Raw genomic sequence first — 21427 nt, forward strand, 5'->3', positions numbered from 1 at the left:
CTACTGAGAGAGCCAAAGCCTCCTCTGAAATTCCATTTCCAGGACAGACCCTCTGCAGCCCAGGCAGTGGTAGGGACAGTCCCCACTCCTCCATAGCCCCTTTTCCTGGAAAAGCAGTGGGAATAGAGGAATTCCTGTGAAAAACAGCAACTGAGGCTGCAGTGGGGAGCATCTCCTGGTAGCCTCTGAGTCCTTTGAGGGACTCAGAGGTTGAACTCTGCCAGCAGTTGGGCTGGCTGAGCCAAGAGAGCAGGCTCATGCACTGGAATACCCCTGTGCAGTTCCTGCTGAGTGGCTGTGAGGCTGAGCTGATGAAATGCAGCTATTCTCAGCAAGTGCAAGGGCTCTGCAGTGTTTATTTTCTGTTACAACAATGCTTTTATCTCTCTCTTTATATGAGGCTTGGAGGGTTTGAGTCAGAAATCCCTTCCTATGGCAAGGAGTTGGAAATAGAGCATCTTTAGAGTCCCTTCCAGCAGAATTCTGTGAGGGGTCTGGGAGTCAAGACAACTTTAATTGGCTTTTTGGGATGCTCTTTTTGCAAAGACAGCTTTTCCTAGCATTCCTTAGGTGGCTCTTGGATATCCAAGGCTTTGTGGTAGGGACAGAACCAATCCCTCAGTGAAAGTCTCCAGGATCAGGTACAGGATCAGGTACAAACCCTCACCTGCATTTTGGAGGAGGATCCCATCCCCACGAGGCTGTAAAAAGCTTTTTTTGGAGGAGTTAGTGAGGGGCTCAGAGAGGCTCTGACTGCCCACAGGATCAAAAATCCTTCAGGGGAGCTGGAGCCAGCCTGGTGCTGACTTGAAAACAAACCCCAGAGAGGGAGCTGAAATAAATGGCTTCGTCTGGCACCGAGTCTCCTCAAATTGAAAGCCGGTTCCTGCATAATTCAACAGGCATTACTGTGAACAAGGATGTGTGTTGCATCTAAATAGAAGCAGGAGGCTTGTTGAAATGCCCCGTTATTGTCAAGCACGAGGTGACATTTGTAGCAGGTTTAGCAGATGGATGAGATCAGCAGCTCCCGGTGACGAGGCCACCACGGGATGAGGAGAGGGAAGACAGAGGAGCTGCTGCCTTTCCCCAGAGCCCAGGTGATGGAAAGGCAGACAAATCGAGGCCCTGATAAACACAGGGAGAACACCGAGCTGCTTGCTGTGTGCCTCGTGTGTTGGGTGCTTTGATTTGTGCCTCTGCACTCGGGCTGGTGACCTGCAGGGACATTTCCAGGCTGGGATGGGGGTGGCAGGGTGATTTAGGGATTGGCAGCCACATAGAATGGCTTAGAAGGGACCTTAAAATCATCTTAAAGGCACTTCCCACTATCCCAGGTTGCTCCAAGCTCCATCCAGCCTGGCCTTGAGCTCTTCCAGGGATGGAGCAGCCACAGCTTCCCCAGGGCCTCCCCACCCTCCCAGGGAAGAATTTTCCCCCAATATCTGCTCTAACCCCACCCTCTTGTAGCTCAAATCCATTCCCCCTTGTCCTGTCGCTCCAAGCTCTCGTGGCTGTGGCTGTCACCTCGTGCCATGTCCCTGTCCCAGGGGTGGCTTTGCCTCTGCCCCATGCCTTGGCAATTTGGGCTCCTGCCCTGCAAGCACGGCCTGGGACAGGCTCCTGGCTAGGAGGCAAAGTCTGTAATTGAGAGCTGTCCTCCCCACTGTCTGGTTTCAAGTCCCCAAACGTCTGGTTTCAAGTCCCCGTTTTGTGAAGATGCCTCCAATTGCAGTTTTCGAGGAGGGTCAGCTGCAGTTTTCCAGGAGGGTCAGCTGCAGTTTTCCAGGAGGGTCAGCTGCAGTTTTCCAGGAGGGTCAGTTGCATTTTTCCAGGAGGATCAGGTGCCCTTTGGCTCTGTCACACCCCGGCACCGAGCCCTTGCTATTTACTGCAGGAGGGGATTTGCTTTCCCTGCACAGGGAGGCTTTCCAGCACTGCCCTTCCCCTCCTGGAGCCAGGCAGGGCCCTCTGGACACTTTTAGCTGCTTCTCACGCTCCAGTGATCAGGTTCTGCCGGGAAGAGCCGTGGTGGTTCCAGGAATTGCCATCTGAGGTGGAACTGAAGCCGAGGATGAGGCTTTGGAGCACCAGAGCTTGGGGACAGCTTGTGCTGCCCAGGGAGGGACAGCCAGGCCTGGGGCACCTGGAGCCGCTGCCCAGCAGCCAGCCCTGATGAAAGCTTTGGCAAAAACATCTGATTTACCTAAATTACCCCTTTTGTGGGGCTCTGCAGGCCCTTGTTGCTGCAAGGACTGGGTTCTGCTGGAGCATGTTGTGATCCCCATCCCGCCTCACCTGGGTGCCAGGATTCTCCACCTGGCTGAGCAAACTGGCATCAAACTTGAGGTCAGGGATGTTCAGGATGTCTGGTGGCCCTTCTCCCCCTTCCTGCCTGTGAATATCAACATTCCCAGTGCTTCCAGTGGAACCCTGAACCCTGCAAAGCTCCTCCTCACACGCACTCCTGAGTTTTCCCCTTCTCCAGGAGAAATCCCATCTGATCTCCCTCTCCTGGGAAAAGCCCAGTCCCTGCTCACCTCTCCTCCCTCAGGGAAGAGCCCCAGCTCCCTGGGGGCGAGACTGCCCTGCCCTTGCCCCCCTGGGGGAGCTGCAGAAGGGGGTGGCACAGGGGGGCACATCCCTGCGCGGTGCCAGCCTGTGCCCATCCATCTCTGCACGCGACAGGTGGGAATGCTCCCAGGGCAGGTGCCCTGAGCCTGCCAAACCCCGGCTATTTTAAGCCTGGAGAGTGGGAGATGTTGGCCACGGAGGCATCAGAGCTTTGGGGTTTGCTGCCAGGGCTCTGAGGGAGCCCCCTCGGGGAGGGGGCTGTGCCACAGGTCACGCTGGCATTCCTGTCTGCTCTTCCTCTGGATTTACACCCCTTCCCCCTGCAAGCGGGGGGGTGAAGTAAACACTTCTCCTCCAGTTTGGAAACTGCTCTTTTAAGGACATGGAGAGAAGCTAATTGTACAATGCAAGCTGCTGGATATCAGCTGGGATTACAGAGGGAGGTGGGAAGGGCTCATACATCCCTGTCCAGAGAGGTAAACCCTACAGACTCGCTTGGATCAGCCAGCTCAGCCTTCCCCAGGGTTAAACTGGCTCTTCCAGTTCCTAATCACAAATCCACTTGAGCTTTGAGCAGTTCCTTTAAACAGGGATTTGGTGTGTTTAGGCTGACTGTCCTCCTTGAGAGCAGATGGTTTCTGTTACTGGATAATATTTCAAAGGAAAGGGGTTTTCTCTTTTTTTTTGTTATTTTTCTGTAATGCCCCCTCTGGTGCTGGTTTATCGAGCTGGGAGAGGCTGGAGTGTGCCCTTCCCCAGGCTCGAGCTGCCTGGATTCATCAGTCAGGGTGATGGATATGGAGTCTCAGCACTCCCAATTCCCATGTTGGGGCTTGCTAAAAACAATTACAGCCCTCGTGGTGGAGCAGCCAAATCACTTGCTTTGCCTGTGAGTGATAACACCCACCTCAGGGATGGCAGGCAGGCTGCTCCTCCAGCCTCTCTTTTCCTCACTCTGCCTTTTCCAAGCTTTTCCATCTCTTTTTTAATGCCTTTATTTTGGTTTTTTGGCAGCCCAATGACCCGGTGACAAACATCTGCCAGGCAGCAGACAAACAGCTCTTCACCCTGGTGGAGTGGGCCAAGAGGATCCCCCATTTCTCTGAGCTGCCCCTGGATGACCAGGTCATCTTGCTCAGAGCAGGTGAGTGACATCTGTCCCCATGTGGGCACTGCTCAGTGTCCCCTGGGATGGGCTGTACCCTCAGGTTTAGGTCCTGGCAGCTTGAAAATCTTTAATTGATTCTTGACAGGCTCTGACAGTTCAGTTTTTAAATAGGATTTTGAAAGCTTTGCATGGGATGTGTTGGTGAATTGGATCCAAAATGTGGCCAATCAGCTGAAAAATGGCCCAGCTTCATCTCTGATCCGTGAGGAGCTCAGAGATGGGTGCTGGCTGACTTAAACCAAAGGAGTTAAACTCTGCCTTCCTCCCAAACTGAGCCTTGAAAAACCAAGTGGGCTCAGGCCCCCATGAAATTTCATCAAACTGAAATGTTTGATCATAATTAAAACCAGAGAGGAGAGGAAAGTACATCTCACTTCTTCTCCCACCCACCAAGATGAAAATAGAACTCTCAGGGCTTATTTTAAATTTCCTTGTGCAGCAGGGGGGCTGCAGGAGCAGGATTTGGGAGGTGGAAGCAGTTGGTTGTGGGAAGGGTCTTCCCCTGTTGAGTGAACTCAAGCTCCTGCTGCTGCACAAAGCTCGTGGAGGGCAAGAAAGCAGGAGCAGAGCTCAGGGAGGATGTGTTTGAGGCATGAAGATCTTTGTAAGCCAGGGACGTTGATGTCCTTGGTACTTTGAAAGTTCATTTTATTTCCCCCAAATTCACTTCTGTCCAGGTGCTGCACCCTTCCAGGCTGGCTCCTGCAGCCTCTGGGTGAAGGTGCTCCATGGATTTTGCCAGAGCTGGCTCTGGGCCCTTTGGAACATCCAAAGTGTGGATTTTAGGGGGATTTCTAGAGCCTCTTGTGAGAGGGGATGAGCAGGGAAGCCTCTCTAAAGGGATCCTTGAGGGCTTTCTGCAAAGAGCTGGATTCAGACCAAGCTCTGCCTTTTCCTTTTGGGAAGTGGAACCCAACCCCACCATGGCAGTTCCAGGTTTTCCTCTCTCTTTAGCAGGCAGCTGGTTAAAACTGGAGCTGGAGAACTCCTGACCTGTGTTCTGTGCTTGTGACCCACTCCACACAGCAGGAGAGGGGCTGCCAGCCCCCTCACATCCCAAATTTCCTGGTGGCTCCAACCCTGAGACTGCTGAGCAGCTCCCTGGAGCTCCCTGCTCCAGACACCTCTGCCAGGGCCTCAGATGACCTTGCCCAGGCCTTCCAACCAGTGCTCAATGTATTATTGAGTGGCCTGCTGAGAACAGCTGCCCATGAAATATTGAAGCATTAAAATCCAGCTAAGAGCCTCAGTCAGGCGTCCTGGGAGGCAAAACAAGTGGAGCACACAGCTCGGGAGGAGCAGGGCTGGATGGGCTGGCAGCAGCTCTCCTCAGATCCTGAATCATTTAAAAATACTCCCTCTCTGAGCTGTTTGGAAGGGAAGGAAACCTGACTTTTTAAGCATGTTTTCCACTGGTTTTCTTGTTTCCAAGCTGAGACAGGAATAACCTGATGTTTTCTCAGCCTGGCAGAGGGTGCTGAGTGTTACATCCCTGCAGCTGGGTTTGTAGGGCTGGTGGGGAAGCTTGGCAGAGAAATGCATTGACACTGCTCTGCCAGAGTGCCTTCCCCATCCCAGAGGAGCCAGAGCACCCCTGGGGGCTGCAGCCACCCTGGTTGGTGAGACAGGAGTCACAGGAGTCACAGAATTCTGCTGTGCCTCTCCAGAGCTTGGGCTGAAACGCAGAACTCCCAAGGGAGATTTGGCTGCTCTCTAATTCCAGTTTGCTGCCTGTGGTTATGGTGAATTTTCCCTGCTTGCCTCTGTCTTGGCAGCTCTTTGGGAAAGCCAAGGTGGGAAAATCTCACCCATTTCAGCTGAAACATCCCAGCTCTACATGGGAATAATCCAGAGGAAGGATGCTGATGAATCCAGCCCTCCTTCACTGGAATAAGCCCAGTTTGGAGTGGGTGTGGAGAGCCAGCTGTGGTTCCTGTTGCTTGGAGCTGCTGTGGGGCTGTGTGTGTGACAAATTCCCGTGGATCTGCCTCTGGGAGTTCCTCTTCCTCCAGAGAATGGGGCTCTGCAGGCTCCTTCTCCTCCATCCTCCTCGGGTTTCAGTGTTGCAATCCCTGTGAAAGTGCCAGGCCTCACCCAGTAAATAGCCAAAGAAATGTTCCCGTGCTGGGGTGGAAACATCCTGTGGCCACTTAGGAAAGAGTGAACTTTATTCCTTGTCAACATTTCTGGTGGCACAACCCACGGCTGCAGCAGAAGGTAAATACAGCACACATGGGCCTTGTGTTTGTTCCAGGCTGTGAGATGAGTTCTTGTGACAGGAGAGGTGAGGGATATTGTTGTGTTGTTTTTCCAGCCTGGGAAAAAAACCCTAAATCCAAATATCCAGAGGTTTCTGGACCAGAACTCCAGAACATGTTCAGGCTGGGGCTGTTGCAGAAGACCCCATCTTGTCCAACTGAAGATGCTGCTCCTGGCTGGAAGTCACCCAGATTTCCACCCTTCAAGCTTGGCAGCATTTGCTCTCACTGGGGCTTTGTTTCAGGAGTTCTTGAGCTCAGCCTGTGATGGATTTAGGAATTGAAGAGGTGTTGGATTGGGAAGGGCAGCTGGAAGGTGTGGAGGTCACATCTCCCTTCCCTTCCCTGGAGGTCTGGGCTCAGAGGATGTCCTTCCCATATCCCAAAGCAGCCTGCCCAGCTGATAAGACTAAAATCAGTTTTCCAAGCAGCTGTGGCAGCAGTCACAGACGTGGGGCTGTGCAGAGAGCAGACCCAATCCCTCCCATCATTTTCATGGCAGAAGCAGCAAACCCACAAATAAAGCCAGAGATTCCATGGTCCCCTTTACGAGGCTCAGGGCTGGTGAATGAACTTCTGTGGCCTGAGGAGGAGCCTGATGAGCTGATAGCAAGTGCTGATAGGGCTGGAACTGCTGGGAGGCTGAGGGCAGAGGCGAGCTCAGGGCTCCACACCCACGGGGAGCTTCAGGCAGAGCTGTTTGCTCGGTGTCTGCACGGTTTATAGAGGAAACTGCTCCCCTTATAAGCTTTATTTTTAGTGCCTTGGGTTCCTGATGGTTTTTTCCTTCCCTGACATCCAAGAAAAAGCTGGCTCCCCCCTCCTTTCCCACATCCAGCCACGTTCCTGCACCAAAGGCTCCTGTCAGAGAGGTGATGTCACCAAATCCCAAACTTCCCGAGGATCCCACAGCTCTAACCTGCAGCCTCGCTGCTTTTCTCCTCCCCAGGGTGGAACGAGCTGCTAATTGCCTCCTTCTCCCACCGCTCCATAGCCGTGAAGGACGGGATCCTGCTGGCCACGGGGCTGCACGTGCACCGGAACAGCGCGCACAGCGCCGGCGTCGGGGCCATCTTCGACAGGTGGGGTGGGATGATGGGATGATGGGATAATGGGATGGGATAATGGGATGGGATGGGTGGTGGTCACATCTCTGAACACAGAGAGACATGGTGTTCCCTGGCCATCTTCAAGAGATGGGCAGGGATGGGATGGGATGGGGTGGGGTGGGATGGCATGGGTGGTGATCACATCTTCTCTGAGCACAGAGACACATGGTGTTCCCTGGGCATCTTTGACAGGTGGGCAGGGATGAGATGGGTGGTGATCACTTCTCCTCTGAGCACAGACAGACATGGTGTTCCCTGGCCATTTTTGACAGATGGGATGGGATGGGATGGGATGGGATGGGATGGGATGGAGGCTGGGGGTGTTGCAGAAGACCCCATCTTGTTCAACTGAAGATGCGGCTCCTGGCTGGAAGTCACCCAGATTTCCACCCTTCAAGCTTGGCAGCATTTGCTCTCACTGGGGCTTTGTTTCAGGAGTTCTTGAGCTCAGCCTGTGATGGATTTAGGAATTGAAGAGGTGTTGGATTGGGAAGGGCAGCTGGAAGGTGTGGAGGTCACATCTCCCTTCCCTTCCCTGGAGGTCTGGGCTCAGAGGATGTCCTTCCCATATCCCAAAGCAGCCTGCCCAGCTGATAAGACTAAAATCAGTTTTCCAAGCAGCTGTGGCAGCAGTCACAGACGTGGGGCTGTGCAGAGAGCAGACCCAATCCCTCCCATCATTTTCATGGCAGAAGCAGCAAACCCACAAATAAAGCCAGAGATTCCATGGTCCCCTTTACGAGGCTCAGGGCTGGTGAATGAACTTCTGTGGCCTGAGGAGGAGCCTGATGAGCTGATAGCAAGTGCTGATAGGGCTGGAACTGCTGGGAGGCTGAGGGCAGAGGCGAGCTCAGGGCTCCACACCCACGGGGAGCTTCAGGCAGAGCTGTTTGCTCGGTGTCTGCACGGTTTATAGAGGAAACTGCTCCCCTTATTAGCTTTATTTTTAGTGCCTTGGGTTCCTGATGGTTTTTTCCTTCCCTGACATCCAAGAAAAAGCTGGCTCCCCCCTCCTTTCCCACATCCAGCCACGTTCCTGCACCAAAGGCTCCTGTCAGAGAGGTGATGTCACCAAATCCCAAACTTCCCGAGGATCCCACAGCTCTAACCTGCAGCCTCGCTGCTTTTCTCCTCCCCAGGGTGGAACGAGCTGCTAATTGCCTCCTTCTCCCACCGCTCCATAGCCGTGAAGGACGGGATCCTGCTGGCCACGGGGCTGCACGTGCACCGGAACAGCGCGCACAGCGCCGGCGTCGGGGCCATCTTCGACAGGTGGGGTGGGATGATGGGATGATGGGATAATGGGATGGGATAATGGGATGGGATGGGTGGTGGTCACATCTCTGAACACAGAGAGACATGGTGTTCCCTGGCCATCTTCGAGAGGTGGGCAGGGATGGGATGGGATGGGGTGGGATGGGATACTGGAATGGGATGGGTGGTGGTCACATCTCTGAACACAGAGTGACATAGTATTCCCTGTCCATCTTCAACAGGTGGGATGGAATGGGGTGGGATGGGGTGGGGTGGGATGGCATGGGTGGTGATCACATCTTCTCTGAGCACAGAGACACATGGTGTTCCCTGGGCATCTTTGACAGGTGGGCAGGGATGAGATGGGTGGTGATCACTTCTCCTCTGAGCACAGACAGACATGGTGTTCCCTGGCCATTTTTGACAGATGGGATGGGATGGGATGGGATGGGATGGGATGGGATGGGATGGGTGGTGATCACATCTCTGAACACAGACAGACATGATGTTCCCTGGCCACCTTTGAAGGTGGGCAGGGATGGGTGGTCACATCTCTTCTGAGCACAGAGACACATGGTTCTCCTGGGATGGGATGGGATGGGATGGGATGGGATGGGATGGGATGGGATGGGATGGGATGGGTGGTGGTCACATCTCTGAGCACAGACAGACATGGTTCTGCAGGAAAACCCTGGGAAGCTGTGAGAGGCTGTGGTGTGGAATTTGTAGGCAACCCCGACAAGGGGAGAGATGAGAATCTTGACTCTGTGTTTCAGAAGGCTGAGTTATTATGTTATGATATGATATTATATTAAAAATGACAACCTAAAACTATATTAAAAGAATAGAGAAGAAGATTCTGTGTTTCAGAAGGCTGAGTTATTATGTTATGATATGATATTAAAAATGCTATACTAAAACTATATTAAAAGAATAGAGAGGAAGATACAGACAGAAGTTTAGACAAGATTGAAGAAGAATGAATAACAAAAACTCGTGACTGCTCAAAGCTTCGACATAGCTGGCTGTCATTGGTCATTAAGTAAAAACAATTCACATGAGAGCAATCAAAGATGCACCTGCCACTTTCCACGGCAGAAGATAGTTATTGTTTACATTTCTTTTCTGAGGCTTCTCAGCTTCTCAGGAGAAAAAATCCTGGCGAAAGGATTTTCATAAAATATCACAGTGGCACTGTGGAATCTTGTATTTGCTGGGTTCCCCAGATGAGGGAGGAGTGATACCTCTGACTCCATGTTCTTAGAAGGCTAATTTATTATTTTATGATACTATATTATATCAAAGAATACTAAACTAAACCATACTAAAGAATGCAGAAAGGCTTGGAGGATACTAATGAAACTTGTGACTCTTTCTCCAGAGTTCAACACAGCTAGGCCCCAGTTGGCCAATAAGTCAAAATAATTCACAGCAGAAACCAATGAAACAATCACCTGTTGGTAAACAATCTCCAACCACATTCCAAAGCAGCAAAACACAGGAGAAGCAAATGAGATAAGAATTGTTTTCCTTTTCTGAGGCTTCTCAGCTTCCCAGGAGAAAAATCCTGGGAAGGGATTTTTCCAGAAAATATAACAGTGACAGTGGGAAACTTAGAGAAAAGAATTCAAACAATTCTTATCTCTCTTTCTGTGACCATTGTTTGTAGATATGGCTCTCCAGAGTGTGCTGTTCATAGCTCACCAATACTGTGAGAGGTTTGCACTTTGAGACCAATCAAGTCTCACCTTAACGAGTCACATCATAGAAGACATGCTACCTTTCATTGATTGGCTTTCTGATTCACCTTCTGAAGACTGGAGTCTTTCATTCCATCCCTGACTCAACAGCATCAGGGATGGAGGGCTGGGGTTCCATCAAACCACTCACCTGGACATCCCCATGCCTGCCTCCTCCCCAGACTGCCTCCATGCCTGCTTGAGGGGTCTGAGGAGCCTGGGATGAGGGAATCCATCCCATGAAAACACAGGGAGAAAACCCTTCCTCTGAAACCTGCAAAAAACCCAACAGCCCCAAACGCAGAGGAGGCTGCCCAGTGCAAATCAAAGCCCCTTTCATGGTGTCCAGATGCCTTCTAATGTTACGAGGAGGCCAGTCCTTTGTTCCTTTTCATCTTTAATTGGACCAAGGCGCGATTTTATTTGCGCAATGAGGAGGCCCCAGCGATCCTCAGCAGGTTCCACAGGCGTGTCCCCAGGGCTCTTTAATCTCAGGCTTTGGGAAAGTGCTTTAAAGCCAGGCTTGCAGGGTGTTTGACCCACAGCGTGACTCCAGACGCTGCTGAAATGCTGATTTCTCTCCCTGAGACTCATCTTGAGTTGAAACCAAATCACCTTTGCTGCTCTGCTCTGTGAGGAAATTGTTCTTCGGACCTGGGTGACATCATTTGTTCCTGTGAGGTCATAAGTGCAAGATCATGGCTTTGCTGCAGGATCTAACATGAAAAACTGGGCAATCAGTGGAAAATATTTCAAGACCGACACCTTCAGTAAGAGCAAAGGGAGCAATAAAAATTACCGGCAGAGGAAATTACTTTTAGATACCTGTTGGGGTGGGTTTTTATTGTTATTTTTTATTTTTAGGCAGCTTTCTCAGGTGCCAGAGCCTCTCAGTGAATGGATGAAGGCGGTTTTTATGGTCCCTGCTGTATCTCACAGGAACTATTGATGTTTCTAATGAGCTATTTTTGATGGAGGAGGAAAATGAGGCCACATCCTCAGCTGGTACAGGCCAGCCCCATCCCCAGCTTTGTTAAACGTGACCGGAGCTTCTTCCTCCGGCTCTGACACCTGGGGCTTTTCATTCCCCTTTTTTTTTAATTTTATTTTCATGCTGACTCTGTGCTTTCTCTGTCCTTTTGCAGAGTACTGACAGAACTGGTGTCCAAAATGAGGGACATGCTGATGGACAAGACAGAGCTGGGCTGCCTGCGAGCCATTGTCCTCTTCAACCCCGGTACGTGCCTGCCTCTGCTCCCCTGGCCCCTCTTGGCTGCTCTCCTGTGCTTTTGGCTCCTTTTCCTCCCCAAAAAGCCCTGTTGGAAATAGCAGAGGGCACCCAAATTCCACAGGGCAGGGGTGAAAGTTGGTTTGGTTTGGAAAGGACGTTAAAGCTGATCTTGTTCCAAACCTCCTGCCCTGGGCAGGGACACCTTCCGCTGTCCCAGGGTGATCCAAGCCCCATCCAGCCTGGCCTTGGGCACTTCCAGGGATGGGGCAGCCCTCTGAGCACCCTGTGCAGGGCCTCCCCACCCTCCCAGTGAAGGATTTCTTCCCAAAATCCAATCTAATCCTACTCTTTTTCAGTTTACAGCCATTCTCCCTTGTCCTGTCAGCTCTCCCCCTTTTAGAGTGACTGTGAAGAGAAAGTTCAGGTGCTTGAGGGAATTGTCCCTGAATTGGAACCAAGTGAGATCTAGATGTTGTTGAAGAGAAAAACATGGATTAGAGCAACACCAGAGCATGGAGATAATTGTCTCTGCTTCCCAACCTCGTCATCCAAGGGCTTTTATTACCTGTGTTTCTGAAAAAGCCCTTTGCAGACCTGGAGAGGCTGAAAGACATGAAATGTGCTCATAAAATTCACAAAACCTTCAGGTTTTGACCATAATTTCACAGACTTTGGGAGGGTCACACTGCTCCCTGTTCCCTCTCAGCCCCAGCTGCCCAAGGGAAGAGGAAAGTTCAGTGCCAGGGTTTTTCTCCAACATTCCAGGGAGCAAATCCCTGTGCAGCAGGAGGCAGCCTGCACATACCTGCACAGCTCTCTGGGGGGATCTCTGGATTTCAGGGTGGATCAGAGCAGAACCAGATGGCAGCCAAGGACAAACCTCCCCATCCACACCAGCCCTGCCCTCCCTGAGCACAGCGTGTGCCCAAGCACAGCTCCTTGCCTGGATTTTCCCACCACAGCCAGGCCATGCTGTTCCAGCAGGGTTTATTACAGTTTCATGGGTTTGTTTTTCTTCTTGACCAGTTTGGTTTGTTTTTTTTTTTTAGTCCCCCCCTCTCCTTGTAATCAGCAGTAATTTATTGTCTGTAATTTGGGATTAGCCATTTATGGTCAAAGAAGGGGAATCTGGAGAGGTTCCCGTGGCACATGTGCTTGGGGATATCGATTTCTGCACTGTCCCTTTCACCCTGCTAAAAACAGATCCTCACTGTGCCCTGTCCTGGGGCTGTGCCAGAGCAGGGGCTTCTCCTTCAGCCCCACCACAGGGCTGGAGGGATTTCGGCTGGAGGGGGAATTAATCCCTTTCAAAGGATGTCTGGGACCGCTGGAATGAGCCAAAACATTTGGGGTTTGGGTATGAGGTGAGAAAAAATCTAATTTTGTGGGAGTGCTCCCCAAGTACCTGGAGCTCAGAGCCTGCAGCCACACTTCCAGGGGCTTCTCCTTCAGCCCCACCACAGGGCTGGAGGGATTTCGGCTGGAGGGGGAATTAATCCCTTTCAAATGAGTGTCTGGGACCGCTGGAATGAGCCAAAACATTTGGGGTTTGGGTATGAGGTGAGAAAAAATCTAATTTTGTGGGGTAAACCTTGGAGTGCTCCCCAAGTGCCTGGAGCTCAGAGCCTGCAGCCACACTTTGGTGGGGCTGGAAGAGATGGAGGGAGTGCACAGAGGGGTTGCTGCCTGCCTGGGCAGGCTGGAGGTGTTTGCCTGATGTTTTTGGGTTTTTTTTTGTGTTGCCTTTCAGACTCCAAGGGGCTGTCGAACCCGGCGGAGGTGGAGGCGCTGCGGGAGAAGGTGTACGCGTCGCTAGAGGCTTACTGCAAACACAAATACCCCGACCAGCCCGGCAGGTCAGCTCCCTGTGCCCTCCTCCTGCACCCCCTGCAACCACCCTGCAATGGGTGCTGCAGCTCCCAGGGTCCCCTCTCTGTTCTGGGCTCTCTGTTCTCCGTGATTCCCTGCGGGTAAATCCCTCATTTCTACTCCCTCCAGCTCTGAGCATCCCTAAAAATCCTCCCCTGTGCAGTGCACAGAGCTCTTTATTCCCTTGCCAGGAAATCCAGCAAGGTGGGCAGAGCTGAGGAGCCCCAGCTGCCACAGCCCCAGCAGTGGGATGAGCACGTGTGGGATGGGGGTATCATTTCCCTTCAGGAAACCACGGCCAGCGAAACCGCAGCAAAAACAGGACTCACATGGAGTTAATTTTCAGTGGCAGATGAGCATCATTGCTGGGAAGTGAAAGCCTCAATTGATGCTCTTTTTCTCCCCTCCCTGCCTCCCCCAATCCAGCTGGGAATGGGAGGGGGAATCAGGAATGTGTTCCTGGATGGCTCCAGAGCTGAGTGGGCGCATTTTCCCAGTTACAGCCTGGAGCTGGCAACTGCCAGTTAAGTTCCTGACAGCTTCTTGAGAAACCAAGCACAGCACTGGAAGCTGCTACTGGTGCATGAATGGTGGGGGGAAAACAGCCCAGGCAACTGGGATTTGCATCTCACCTGCATTCCTGGCGGGGTGTGGGTGTGCAATGAAAGGGGTGCTTTCACAGCAGCGAGTGCAGCGGGCAGAGCCTGCCCTCAGAAGTGATGCTGGGTTTGTTTTTTTCCCCCATTTTGGGTCTCAGAATGCTGGCAGATGAAGAAAGGTGTGTTGTGAACGGATTTCTGGGACGCTGCTGGTTGGTTTGAGGCAGGCAGAGTGAGGATGGGGGTGCCATGGGGTGTGTTTGGTTTGTGGTGAGCAGGGGGATTGAGGGGTGAGCACAGGGCTGTGCTCACCTCTTCCAGAAATCTTTATTAAACTGCACTTCTGGAGCAAATCCAGAGCCAGCCCCTGGACTTTGGCTGTTGTGGTGTTGCAGAAGAACTGTTCCTGGCACCAGGAGAGCTTGGGAATCATGGCCAGCAGCTCTTCTGCAACATTCCCTTGGTGGGCTGAGCTTTGCACCTTGTGCAGGGTCTGCAGCCTGGCACACGCAGAGGGTGGCACAGGGACAGCACCAGTCCACAGCAGCTCCCCAGGGCTCTGCCTCAATGCCCTGTGGTGTTTGAGGGAGTGTTTGAAGCCCAGAAGCTGCACCAGGGGCTCTGCAATTTCATCTCTCACTGGCTTTGAGTGACCTTGGGCTGGTCGAAGGTCACACCCATGATGATGCTCACACCCATCCTTGGTGACCTGAGAGGTTCTGCAGGCTCAGGGATGTCCTGAGAGCTGTGCCTGGGCCCTGCTGCCCCCCCTGCATCCCTCAGGGGTGCAGGGCAATGGTGGCACCATCCCAGGAGCTTCAGCAGGGTGAACCCCTGGGCTGAGCTTGCACAAGAGCTCCCCAAAGTTCTCTGAAACTCTGGGCATCCTGCTGGCCCCGTGGCACCATGTGCTCACCAGCTGCAAACAAGTTCTCCCTGTGCTTGAGCCACGTCTGGGACCTTCCCCTGCTCCATGCTGTGGGATTTCTGGAATTCCCACCTTTTCAGGTGCCCCAAATCCCCATCCAGCAGCAGCTTGGGAGCACCCTGCAAACACCACAAGGGAATTTTTCTGCACAGAGAGGCATTCCCAGGAGAAACCCAGCCCTGCTCCCGCCCTGCAGCTCCACAGGGAGGGCTGGGTGCCTACGTGCCAGCCAGCAGCCTCAGGGAATCAGGAATCAGGGCTCTTTTCTCCCCTCCCAGCCCTGGCACGTTGTGCTCTGGGCTGGTTATCTCACAGTTAAACATATCCGAGGGCTGGAGCCATCATCTGGTTTGGTTTAAAGTGAAACTTCCTGAATGGGATGGTAGGGCTGATTTGTTTTTCCTGGCTCTGCTCCCACCGTTCTCGCCAGCTCAGCAGAAAAAAAAAATTAAAAAAAAATAGGGAGAGGGAATTATGCATGCATGTAGAATATCTGTGTGCTTGTGCATGTCTGTGTGTGTGTTTTCTGCAGGGTCCCATTCTGCCTGGCCCTTTGCTGCTGCTCAAGCCCTGATTTTGCTGCCATGAAAGGGCTTTTTGCCATTCTGCCTGGCCCTTTGCTGCTGCTCAAGCCCTGATTTTGCAGCAGGAAAAGCAGATGACCCTGCTGTGGCCATGAAAGGGCTTTTCCCTGGCTTGGGAGCACTCACTCACTCCAGGAGGTGACATCCAGTGGCACCTGGGCTGCTCCAAGGCACTCTTGCAGGAGCTGGTGGCTTTCTCCTGGCTCCACAGCTCCTGTCACACTCAGAATCCAGCACCAGCAGCTTTTCCCTGTGAGGGTGGCTGTGGGTGGCTCATTGCCATCCTGGCTGGGTCCTGCAGAGCTGCCAGCTCTGCCCAGCCCTCCTGGGCAGCTGTGACCTGAAACCATCTGCTCCAGCAGGGGACAGGGCTTTTGTTTGCCCTCCTCAGAGCCCCCTCACAGGGGAGCACCCCTGGTTTGCAGAGCTCCCTCCAGCTCCTGTGTCACCCTCGGTGTCACCCCTGGCTGGCAGCCCCAGGGCTCAGCTGGGGCTGCCCAGAGCCTGCAGGAAAAGGGGCATCACCCAGCCAAGTGCCAGCTCACCCCACTGGGCATCTCCTCCAGCCTCTTTCCTGCTGTTTGCCTTTTCCCTGGCCAAAATTTGAGCTGCTGCTGTTTGCAGCCCTGCCAGTGCCAAGGCTGATCCCTGGTGCCTCCTCTCAGTGGCTGCAGTGCAGGGACCCCAGGAGCATCTCGGGGTGTCCCCCACTCCAGGGCTGCCCTTTCATCCGTTGTTCCACCCTCCCAGCTCAGTTCCCAGCCCCTGTTTGTTGTGAATCTCCCCTGATCTCCGAGGCTGGGCCATAATTCCCGATTTCCCTGCACATCTCTGCCTGCAGCCCCACGATTTGATCCCAGCACTTCGACTCCAAGCCTTGGGGGCCGGGGCAGAAGCAGGGCTGCACCTGGCGATGTCTGACCGTGCCGTATCTCCCTTTCCCCAGGTTTGCCAAGCTCCTGCTCCGCCTCCCAGCCCTGCGATCCATCGGCCTGAAATGCCTGGAGCACCTCTTCTTCTTCAAGCTAATAGGCGACACGCCCATCGACACCTTCCTGATGGAAATGCTGGAAGCGCCGCACCAAATGACTTAAAAACTCTGCTGGGTCAGTCCCTCGCCCGGCCGGGCTCCCTCGGGGCCCTTCCTCTGCTTTCCTCGGCCCCAGCCCGTCCCTCCCTGCTGTCCTGGAGGCACCGTCTGCTCCGGGGGACCCTCCTGGTCATCCTGCCCTCCCTGTGCGTTCGCTGTCACTGCTGCGTCTCCAGACCTGCCCGCTGGTTCCCTGTGCTTCTTGTAGAGGAGTGGGAGCGGAGAGAGCTTTGCCAACCCCTGCCCCCCGCCGTGCCATGAGGTTTGGGATGAGCCACCACGGGCTGGTGTCACCTGCCAGCCCTCTCCCCCTGGGGACAAGGACGGTGCCAGCCCTCGGGGCAGTGGGGGTTCCGACGAGCCGAGGGGAGTGGTTGGACTCTGCCAGATTTGCAGCTGGGCTATTTTCAGAAGATGGAGTTTTTTGGAAAAAAAAAAAGAAAAAAAAAAAGAGAAGAAGAAGACAAAAAAGAAAAAAAAAGAAAAAAAAAAGAAATAATTTCTATTTTTGGTTTCTAACTATTCTTAGTAGTCTCGGTAGTTACTTTGCGGAGGGAGAGGCCGTGGCCCCTGAGTGAGTCACCCGTGGCTGCACACAGGAGCCGTCTCCTTCCACTTCAGAGTATTTGGGATTGAGCTGAATCCCCCAAAACACGGTGGCAGTGGCACAGGAAATGCCCTTTGGCCACCCTGGAGGGTGCCCGGGCATCGCTGCCCACCCCGAAGGTGTGGACATGAGCCAGCTGCAGCGCTTGCTTTAAGGCTGCCAGGGACTCCCCATGGCCCTTCCCCAGCTCCTGGGGGTTTGCTGGGAGCCCTGCCCTCAGCACGGCATCCCAGTACATCCCAGTCCATCCCAGTACATCCCAGTGCTGCCCCAGCACCCACCGTGACCCCGCTCTGGGGTTTTGGGGCTCACCCAGGAGCTGCTCCTGTTCTTTCAGCCCTGCAAAACACTGCAAGGCAACAATTAGTGGGAGTGCTCGGCCAGGCTGGTTAATTGCGGCTGTTAATTAGTGCTGAAGCAAGAACAGGGCTGTCCCCTGCCCTGGATCTGCCCCGTGGGGGTGGGAGGGCCGGGCTGGGTGGGGGATGTGGCAGCAGCACCATCCCTGTCCTCCCCGGGATTCTGAGAGCACCAAAAGCACCTTGGCTTTTGCACAACCCTTTCCTTCAGTCTTGGTGACAGGATTTTGGGGTTAGGGACAGGAATGTGCCCACAGCCCACGGGATGGGGTTCCCCCAGGAGTGTGTAGCCAGCGAGGGAACCATCCCCCTTCCCCTCCCTCCTCATCAGGTGTCTCCTGTGCCCCACAAAAACACGAGTTGGAGAGAAAACAAAGCACAGGGAATGATGAGGGATCTTGGGAAGGGTTTTCCCCCCTTGTGCTGGGAGCTGAGGAGGAGGTGCTTCCCCACCACTTCCATGTGCTCTGTGCTTTAAAAAGCAAAGGATGAAGCCCCCAAAATCCCTTCTTGCTCCCCATGGTTTGCAGCTGGTTGAAAACTCCTCCTTTGTTCCTGGAGGGGGATGGAGCAGCACCCACCACCTCACTCCCACTCTCTTTTGGAGGGGACACCGTTGCCCCCTGCCTGTTGCCATCCCAGCTGGAGTGCCCAGCTCCATCCCCTGCAGCTCCAAAATACAAAAACCTCTGGGGATTTGGGGTGGCAGCTCCCCCTGGGGCTGGCCCGGCGCGGCGAACCGGCAGAGGCAGGCAGAGCGCCTTGGCTCTGCTTCCCCAGCAGCCTGCAAGCCACTGAAAATATTATTAAACAGCTTCACCCTGCAAGAATTTGCCAAGAAAACGAGGCAGGAGAAATGAAATCTGGCGAGGGTGCCAGGAAACACGAGCAGGCTGTTCCCTGCCAGGAGGAGGCTGGCACAGCCCCAGGGCGGGCAGGGAGGTGGCAGAGCCCAGAGCCCCCAGCCCTGGGCAGAAAGGAGCCTGGGACTTGCTTGGCACAGAGGAAAAGCTTTGGGGAAGTTGGTGGATGTTGCACTAGGATAAACCCGCTGGTCTCTGGTGGGTTGAGCCACTTTTTTCCTGGGGGATGGCTGGGGAGGAAATCTTGGGTGCTGTGGTGGCTGCAGGGTGGCACAGTGGGAGATCCCAGCCCATCCCATCCCATTATCCCATCCCAATCTTATCCCATCTCATTTCATCTCATCCCATCCTGTCCTGTCCATCTCATTTCATCCAATCCCTTTCCATTCTGTCACGTTCCATCATCCCATCCCATCCCATCCCATCCCATCCCATCCTTATCCCATTTTACTTCATCCCATCCTTTTCCATTCTGTCACGTTCCATCATCTTCCATCCCCTTTTTTCCCTATCTGTCCTCATCCTACCGTGTCCCATTTCATCCCATCCCATTTCATCCCACCCCATCCCATCCCCTTTAGTATCTGACCTTACAAAGCCAAGGGGGAGGCTCTGCAGACCCCAAGCTCCAGGTCAGGCTCATCCCCGTGCCTCAGTTTCCCTGCTGGAGCAGCACAGCCTCAATCCATGCCTGTGGTGGAGGGGATTTTGGGAAAGGCTGAGCCTTGTCCTGGGGATTTAATCTCAGCTGGTGAAAGGGAATTGGGGTTCCCTGAGCCCCCAAAGCCCAGCCCAGCCCCTCCATGGTCACCCCAGCCCTTCCTGTGGGAAGGAGAAGCTTTTGTGTGTTGGGAAGAGCCAGAGCAGCCTTAAAGCAACGAGCTTTGCATGAGTTTGAGTCTTTCCTTTGTGTTCTTTTCACTTTGGGCTTTTTTTTGTTGTTGTCCTCATCATGATAAGGCAGAGTGTGGAGAGGTGAGCGTGGCTGAAGGAAAACAAAAGGCACATTATTCCCTGGAGAGGTAGGACGTGGATGTCACCAGCTCTCAGTGCTCCTGCAAAAATCTCCTCAGATTCGGGTGATCTGTTTGTAATGCTTCTTTTAATTCCTTTTTCGTTGGTGGGACAATCTTTAATTTTCTAAAGATAGCACAAACATCAGCCTTCCAGCCACCTGCTGCACCCCTGGCTGCGTGTTCCACCCACCCCACAGCAGCCCAGCACATCCCAAACCCCTCCCTGGCAACCCCGAGCTTCCCTTGGCACTGGAGCTGCCCAGGAGTGCCCCGGGGGCCCTTGGGGTGGGGGAAATGCTGAGCCCTGGCCTTGCTGACCCCTGCACTGGGAACAGCCCTGGGCTGGGCTGCTGACCCCAAAACTACACTGGGCTGCTGACCCCAAAGCCGGGATGGGCTGCTGACCATGAAACCATGCTGGGCTGCTGACCCCAAAGTCAGGCTGGGGAGCTGACCCCAAAAGCAGGCTGGCAAAACTGGCTGGGGAGCTGACCCCAAAACCACACAGGGCTGCTGACCCCAAAAGCAGTCTGGGCTGCTGATCCCAAGAGAAAGCTGGGGATCTGATCCCAAAGCCAGGCTAGGGAGCTGCTGATCCCAAAAGCAGACTGAGGAGCTGCTGACCCCATCAGTGCAAGCTGGGGAGATGACCCTAAAAGCACCTGGGGAGCTGATCCCAAAAGCAGGCTGGGGAGCTGTGCTGTCCCCAAAAGCAGCTGGGGAGCTGATCCCAAAAGCAGCAGGGGATCTGTGCTGTCCCATGGGTGCTGGCACAGGAGCTGTGCTGTCCCTTGGGTGCGGGTGGCTCACCGGGGTGTCCCTGTGTGTCCCTGTGTGTCCGTGTATGTACTGTAGATATCGACACTGTATAATACCCCACTCACATATACACTTAGAGAACTGTAGCAATTACAGAATTTCCTGGCAATTTGTGGTTTAAGTCAATTTTTTTTTTTTGGTTTATTTTTTCCCCTCTCCTCGCTTTTTTTTTTTTCCCCCCCCCGTGTTTTGCGTCCATTGTATCTGAATCCCTTTCCGAATTGGCAGATGCCAAATCTGGATTTTTATTCCTCGAGACAAAGGAACTGCATCTATTTTAAGATGCCTTTTTGTTTTGTTTTTCTTCTTTTTGTTTCCTTTTTCTTGTTTTGTTTTGTTTTGTTTTCATTCTTTTAAGCAGGTGGTTTGGAGTAAAGAATAGCTTTAGCAATTCCCAATACTTAGTGATGGATGCCTTGGCTATGGGATACATAGATTAAAAAAAAATGACATTAAAATTTAGAATGACAAAAAAAAAAAGATAAAAGATAAGGAAAAAAATATCTAAAGCATCAATAAAGTTAAAAATCTATTTTTGTACAAATGTAATTTTATCCCTTACTGTATCCTTGGATATTTTCTTTCCTGGATTGTTTTGTTTCTTCTACAGAGATTGTTATAAACTCTCTCTATTTTTTCTCTCTTTCTCTCTGTAAATGTTCAGCCACAGGGATCTGGAGAAGAGGGAGAAACTTCTGACCGTGTTTTAAAGGCTTTATATGAAATCTCTTTTGAAATAATTTTTTTGAATGAACTTTTTATTTTTTTTCCCCCCCACTTCCAAAATCTTTTTGGGGATGGGAGGGGGGTGGGAGGGAGGGGGAGGGCTGGCCTGGGGGTGTCTTTTGTCACGTATCTCTGGCGTTCCTGCAGGTCTGTTTTACTGTGAAATCACTACCGTATATTATTATTCACTTCAAAAACAACAAAAATGGTTACAAAAAAAAAAAAAAAAAAATTAAAAAAAAAAAAAAAGAAAGAACTGCTGCTGGAAACGCCAGTATTTTGAGAACAATTGTATTAGAATTGTGGAAAAAATGAGAAGGAAAAAAAAAGAGAAAAAGAAAAAAGGAGAAAAAAAAGAGAAAATATATGAGCATTTTAAAATATAAGCCAGTCCAAGTCCTCGTTTGTGCTTATTGGTGTGTCTGGAGTTATTCCCGGGGGCTGTCCCCAGTGGGGTCCCCATTCACTGCAAATCCAACAAATGTGGAGGGAAGGAGCAGCCCCAGCTCTCCCCAGGACCTTTTCCCTTTTCCCCAGGTATTCCCGTGAGGGATTTCCCGATCCCGCTGCCCGGTGCCCGCTGTGGCTCGGCGATGCCCTGCGATGGCATTTCAGTGCCAGCCCGGTGGCACCA

At 52.8% G+C, this 21427-nt stretch overlaps 1 protein-coding gene across 3 annotated transcripts in view; it reads left to right on the top strand.

The window, feature by feature from the left end:
* The window catches only part of RXRA (retinoid X receptor alpha), a 104299-nt gene extending 83257 nt beyond the window's left edge, over nucleotides 1-21042 (top strand). For all 3 annotated transcript variants that reach the window (XM_039730767.1, XM_039730769.1, XM_039730768.1), the window contains exons 6-10: nucleotides 3589-3718; nucleotides 6950-7082; nucleotides 11248-11339; nucleotides 13084-13189; nucleotides 16260-21042. In XM_039730767.1, the coding sequence (XP_039586701.1) occupies nucleotides 3589-3718; nucleotides 6950-7082; nucleotides 11248-11339; nucleotides 13084-13189; nucleotides 16260-16407 (609 nt within the window). In that variant the 3' untranslated portion in view covers nucleotides 16408-21042. The remainder of the gene's footprint in view (nucleotides 1-3588; nucleotides 3719-6949; nucleotides 7083-11247; nucleotides 11340-13083; nucleotides 13190-16259) is intronic.
* Nucleotides 21043-21427: the final 385 nt, after the last annotated feature.

The sequence above is a fragment of the Passer montanus genome, unplaced genomic scaffold (genome assembly GCF_014805655.1).
Source record: "Passer montanus isolate IOZ18808 unplaced genomic scaffold, ASM1480565v1 scaffold73, whole genome shotgun sequence".
Lineage (NCBI taxonomy): Eukaryota > Metazoa > Chordata > Aves > Passeriformes > Passeridae > Passer > Passer montanus.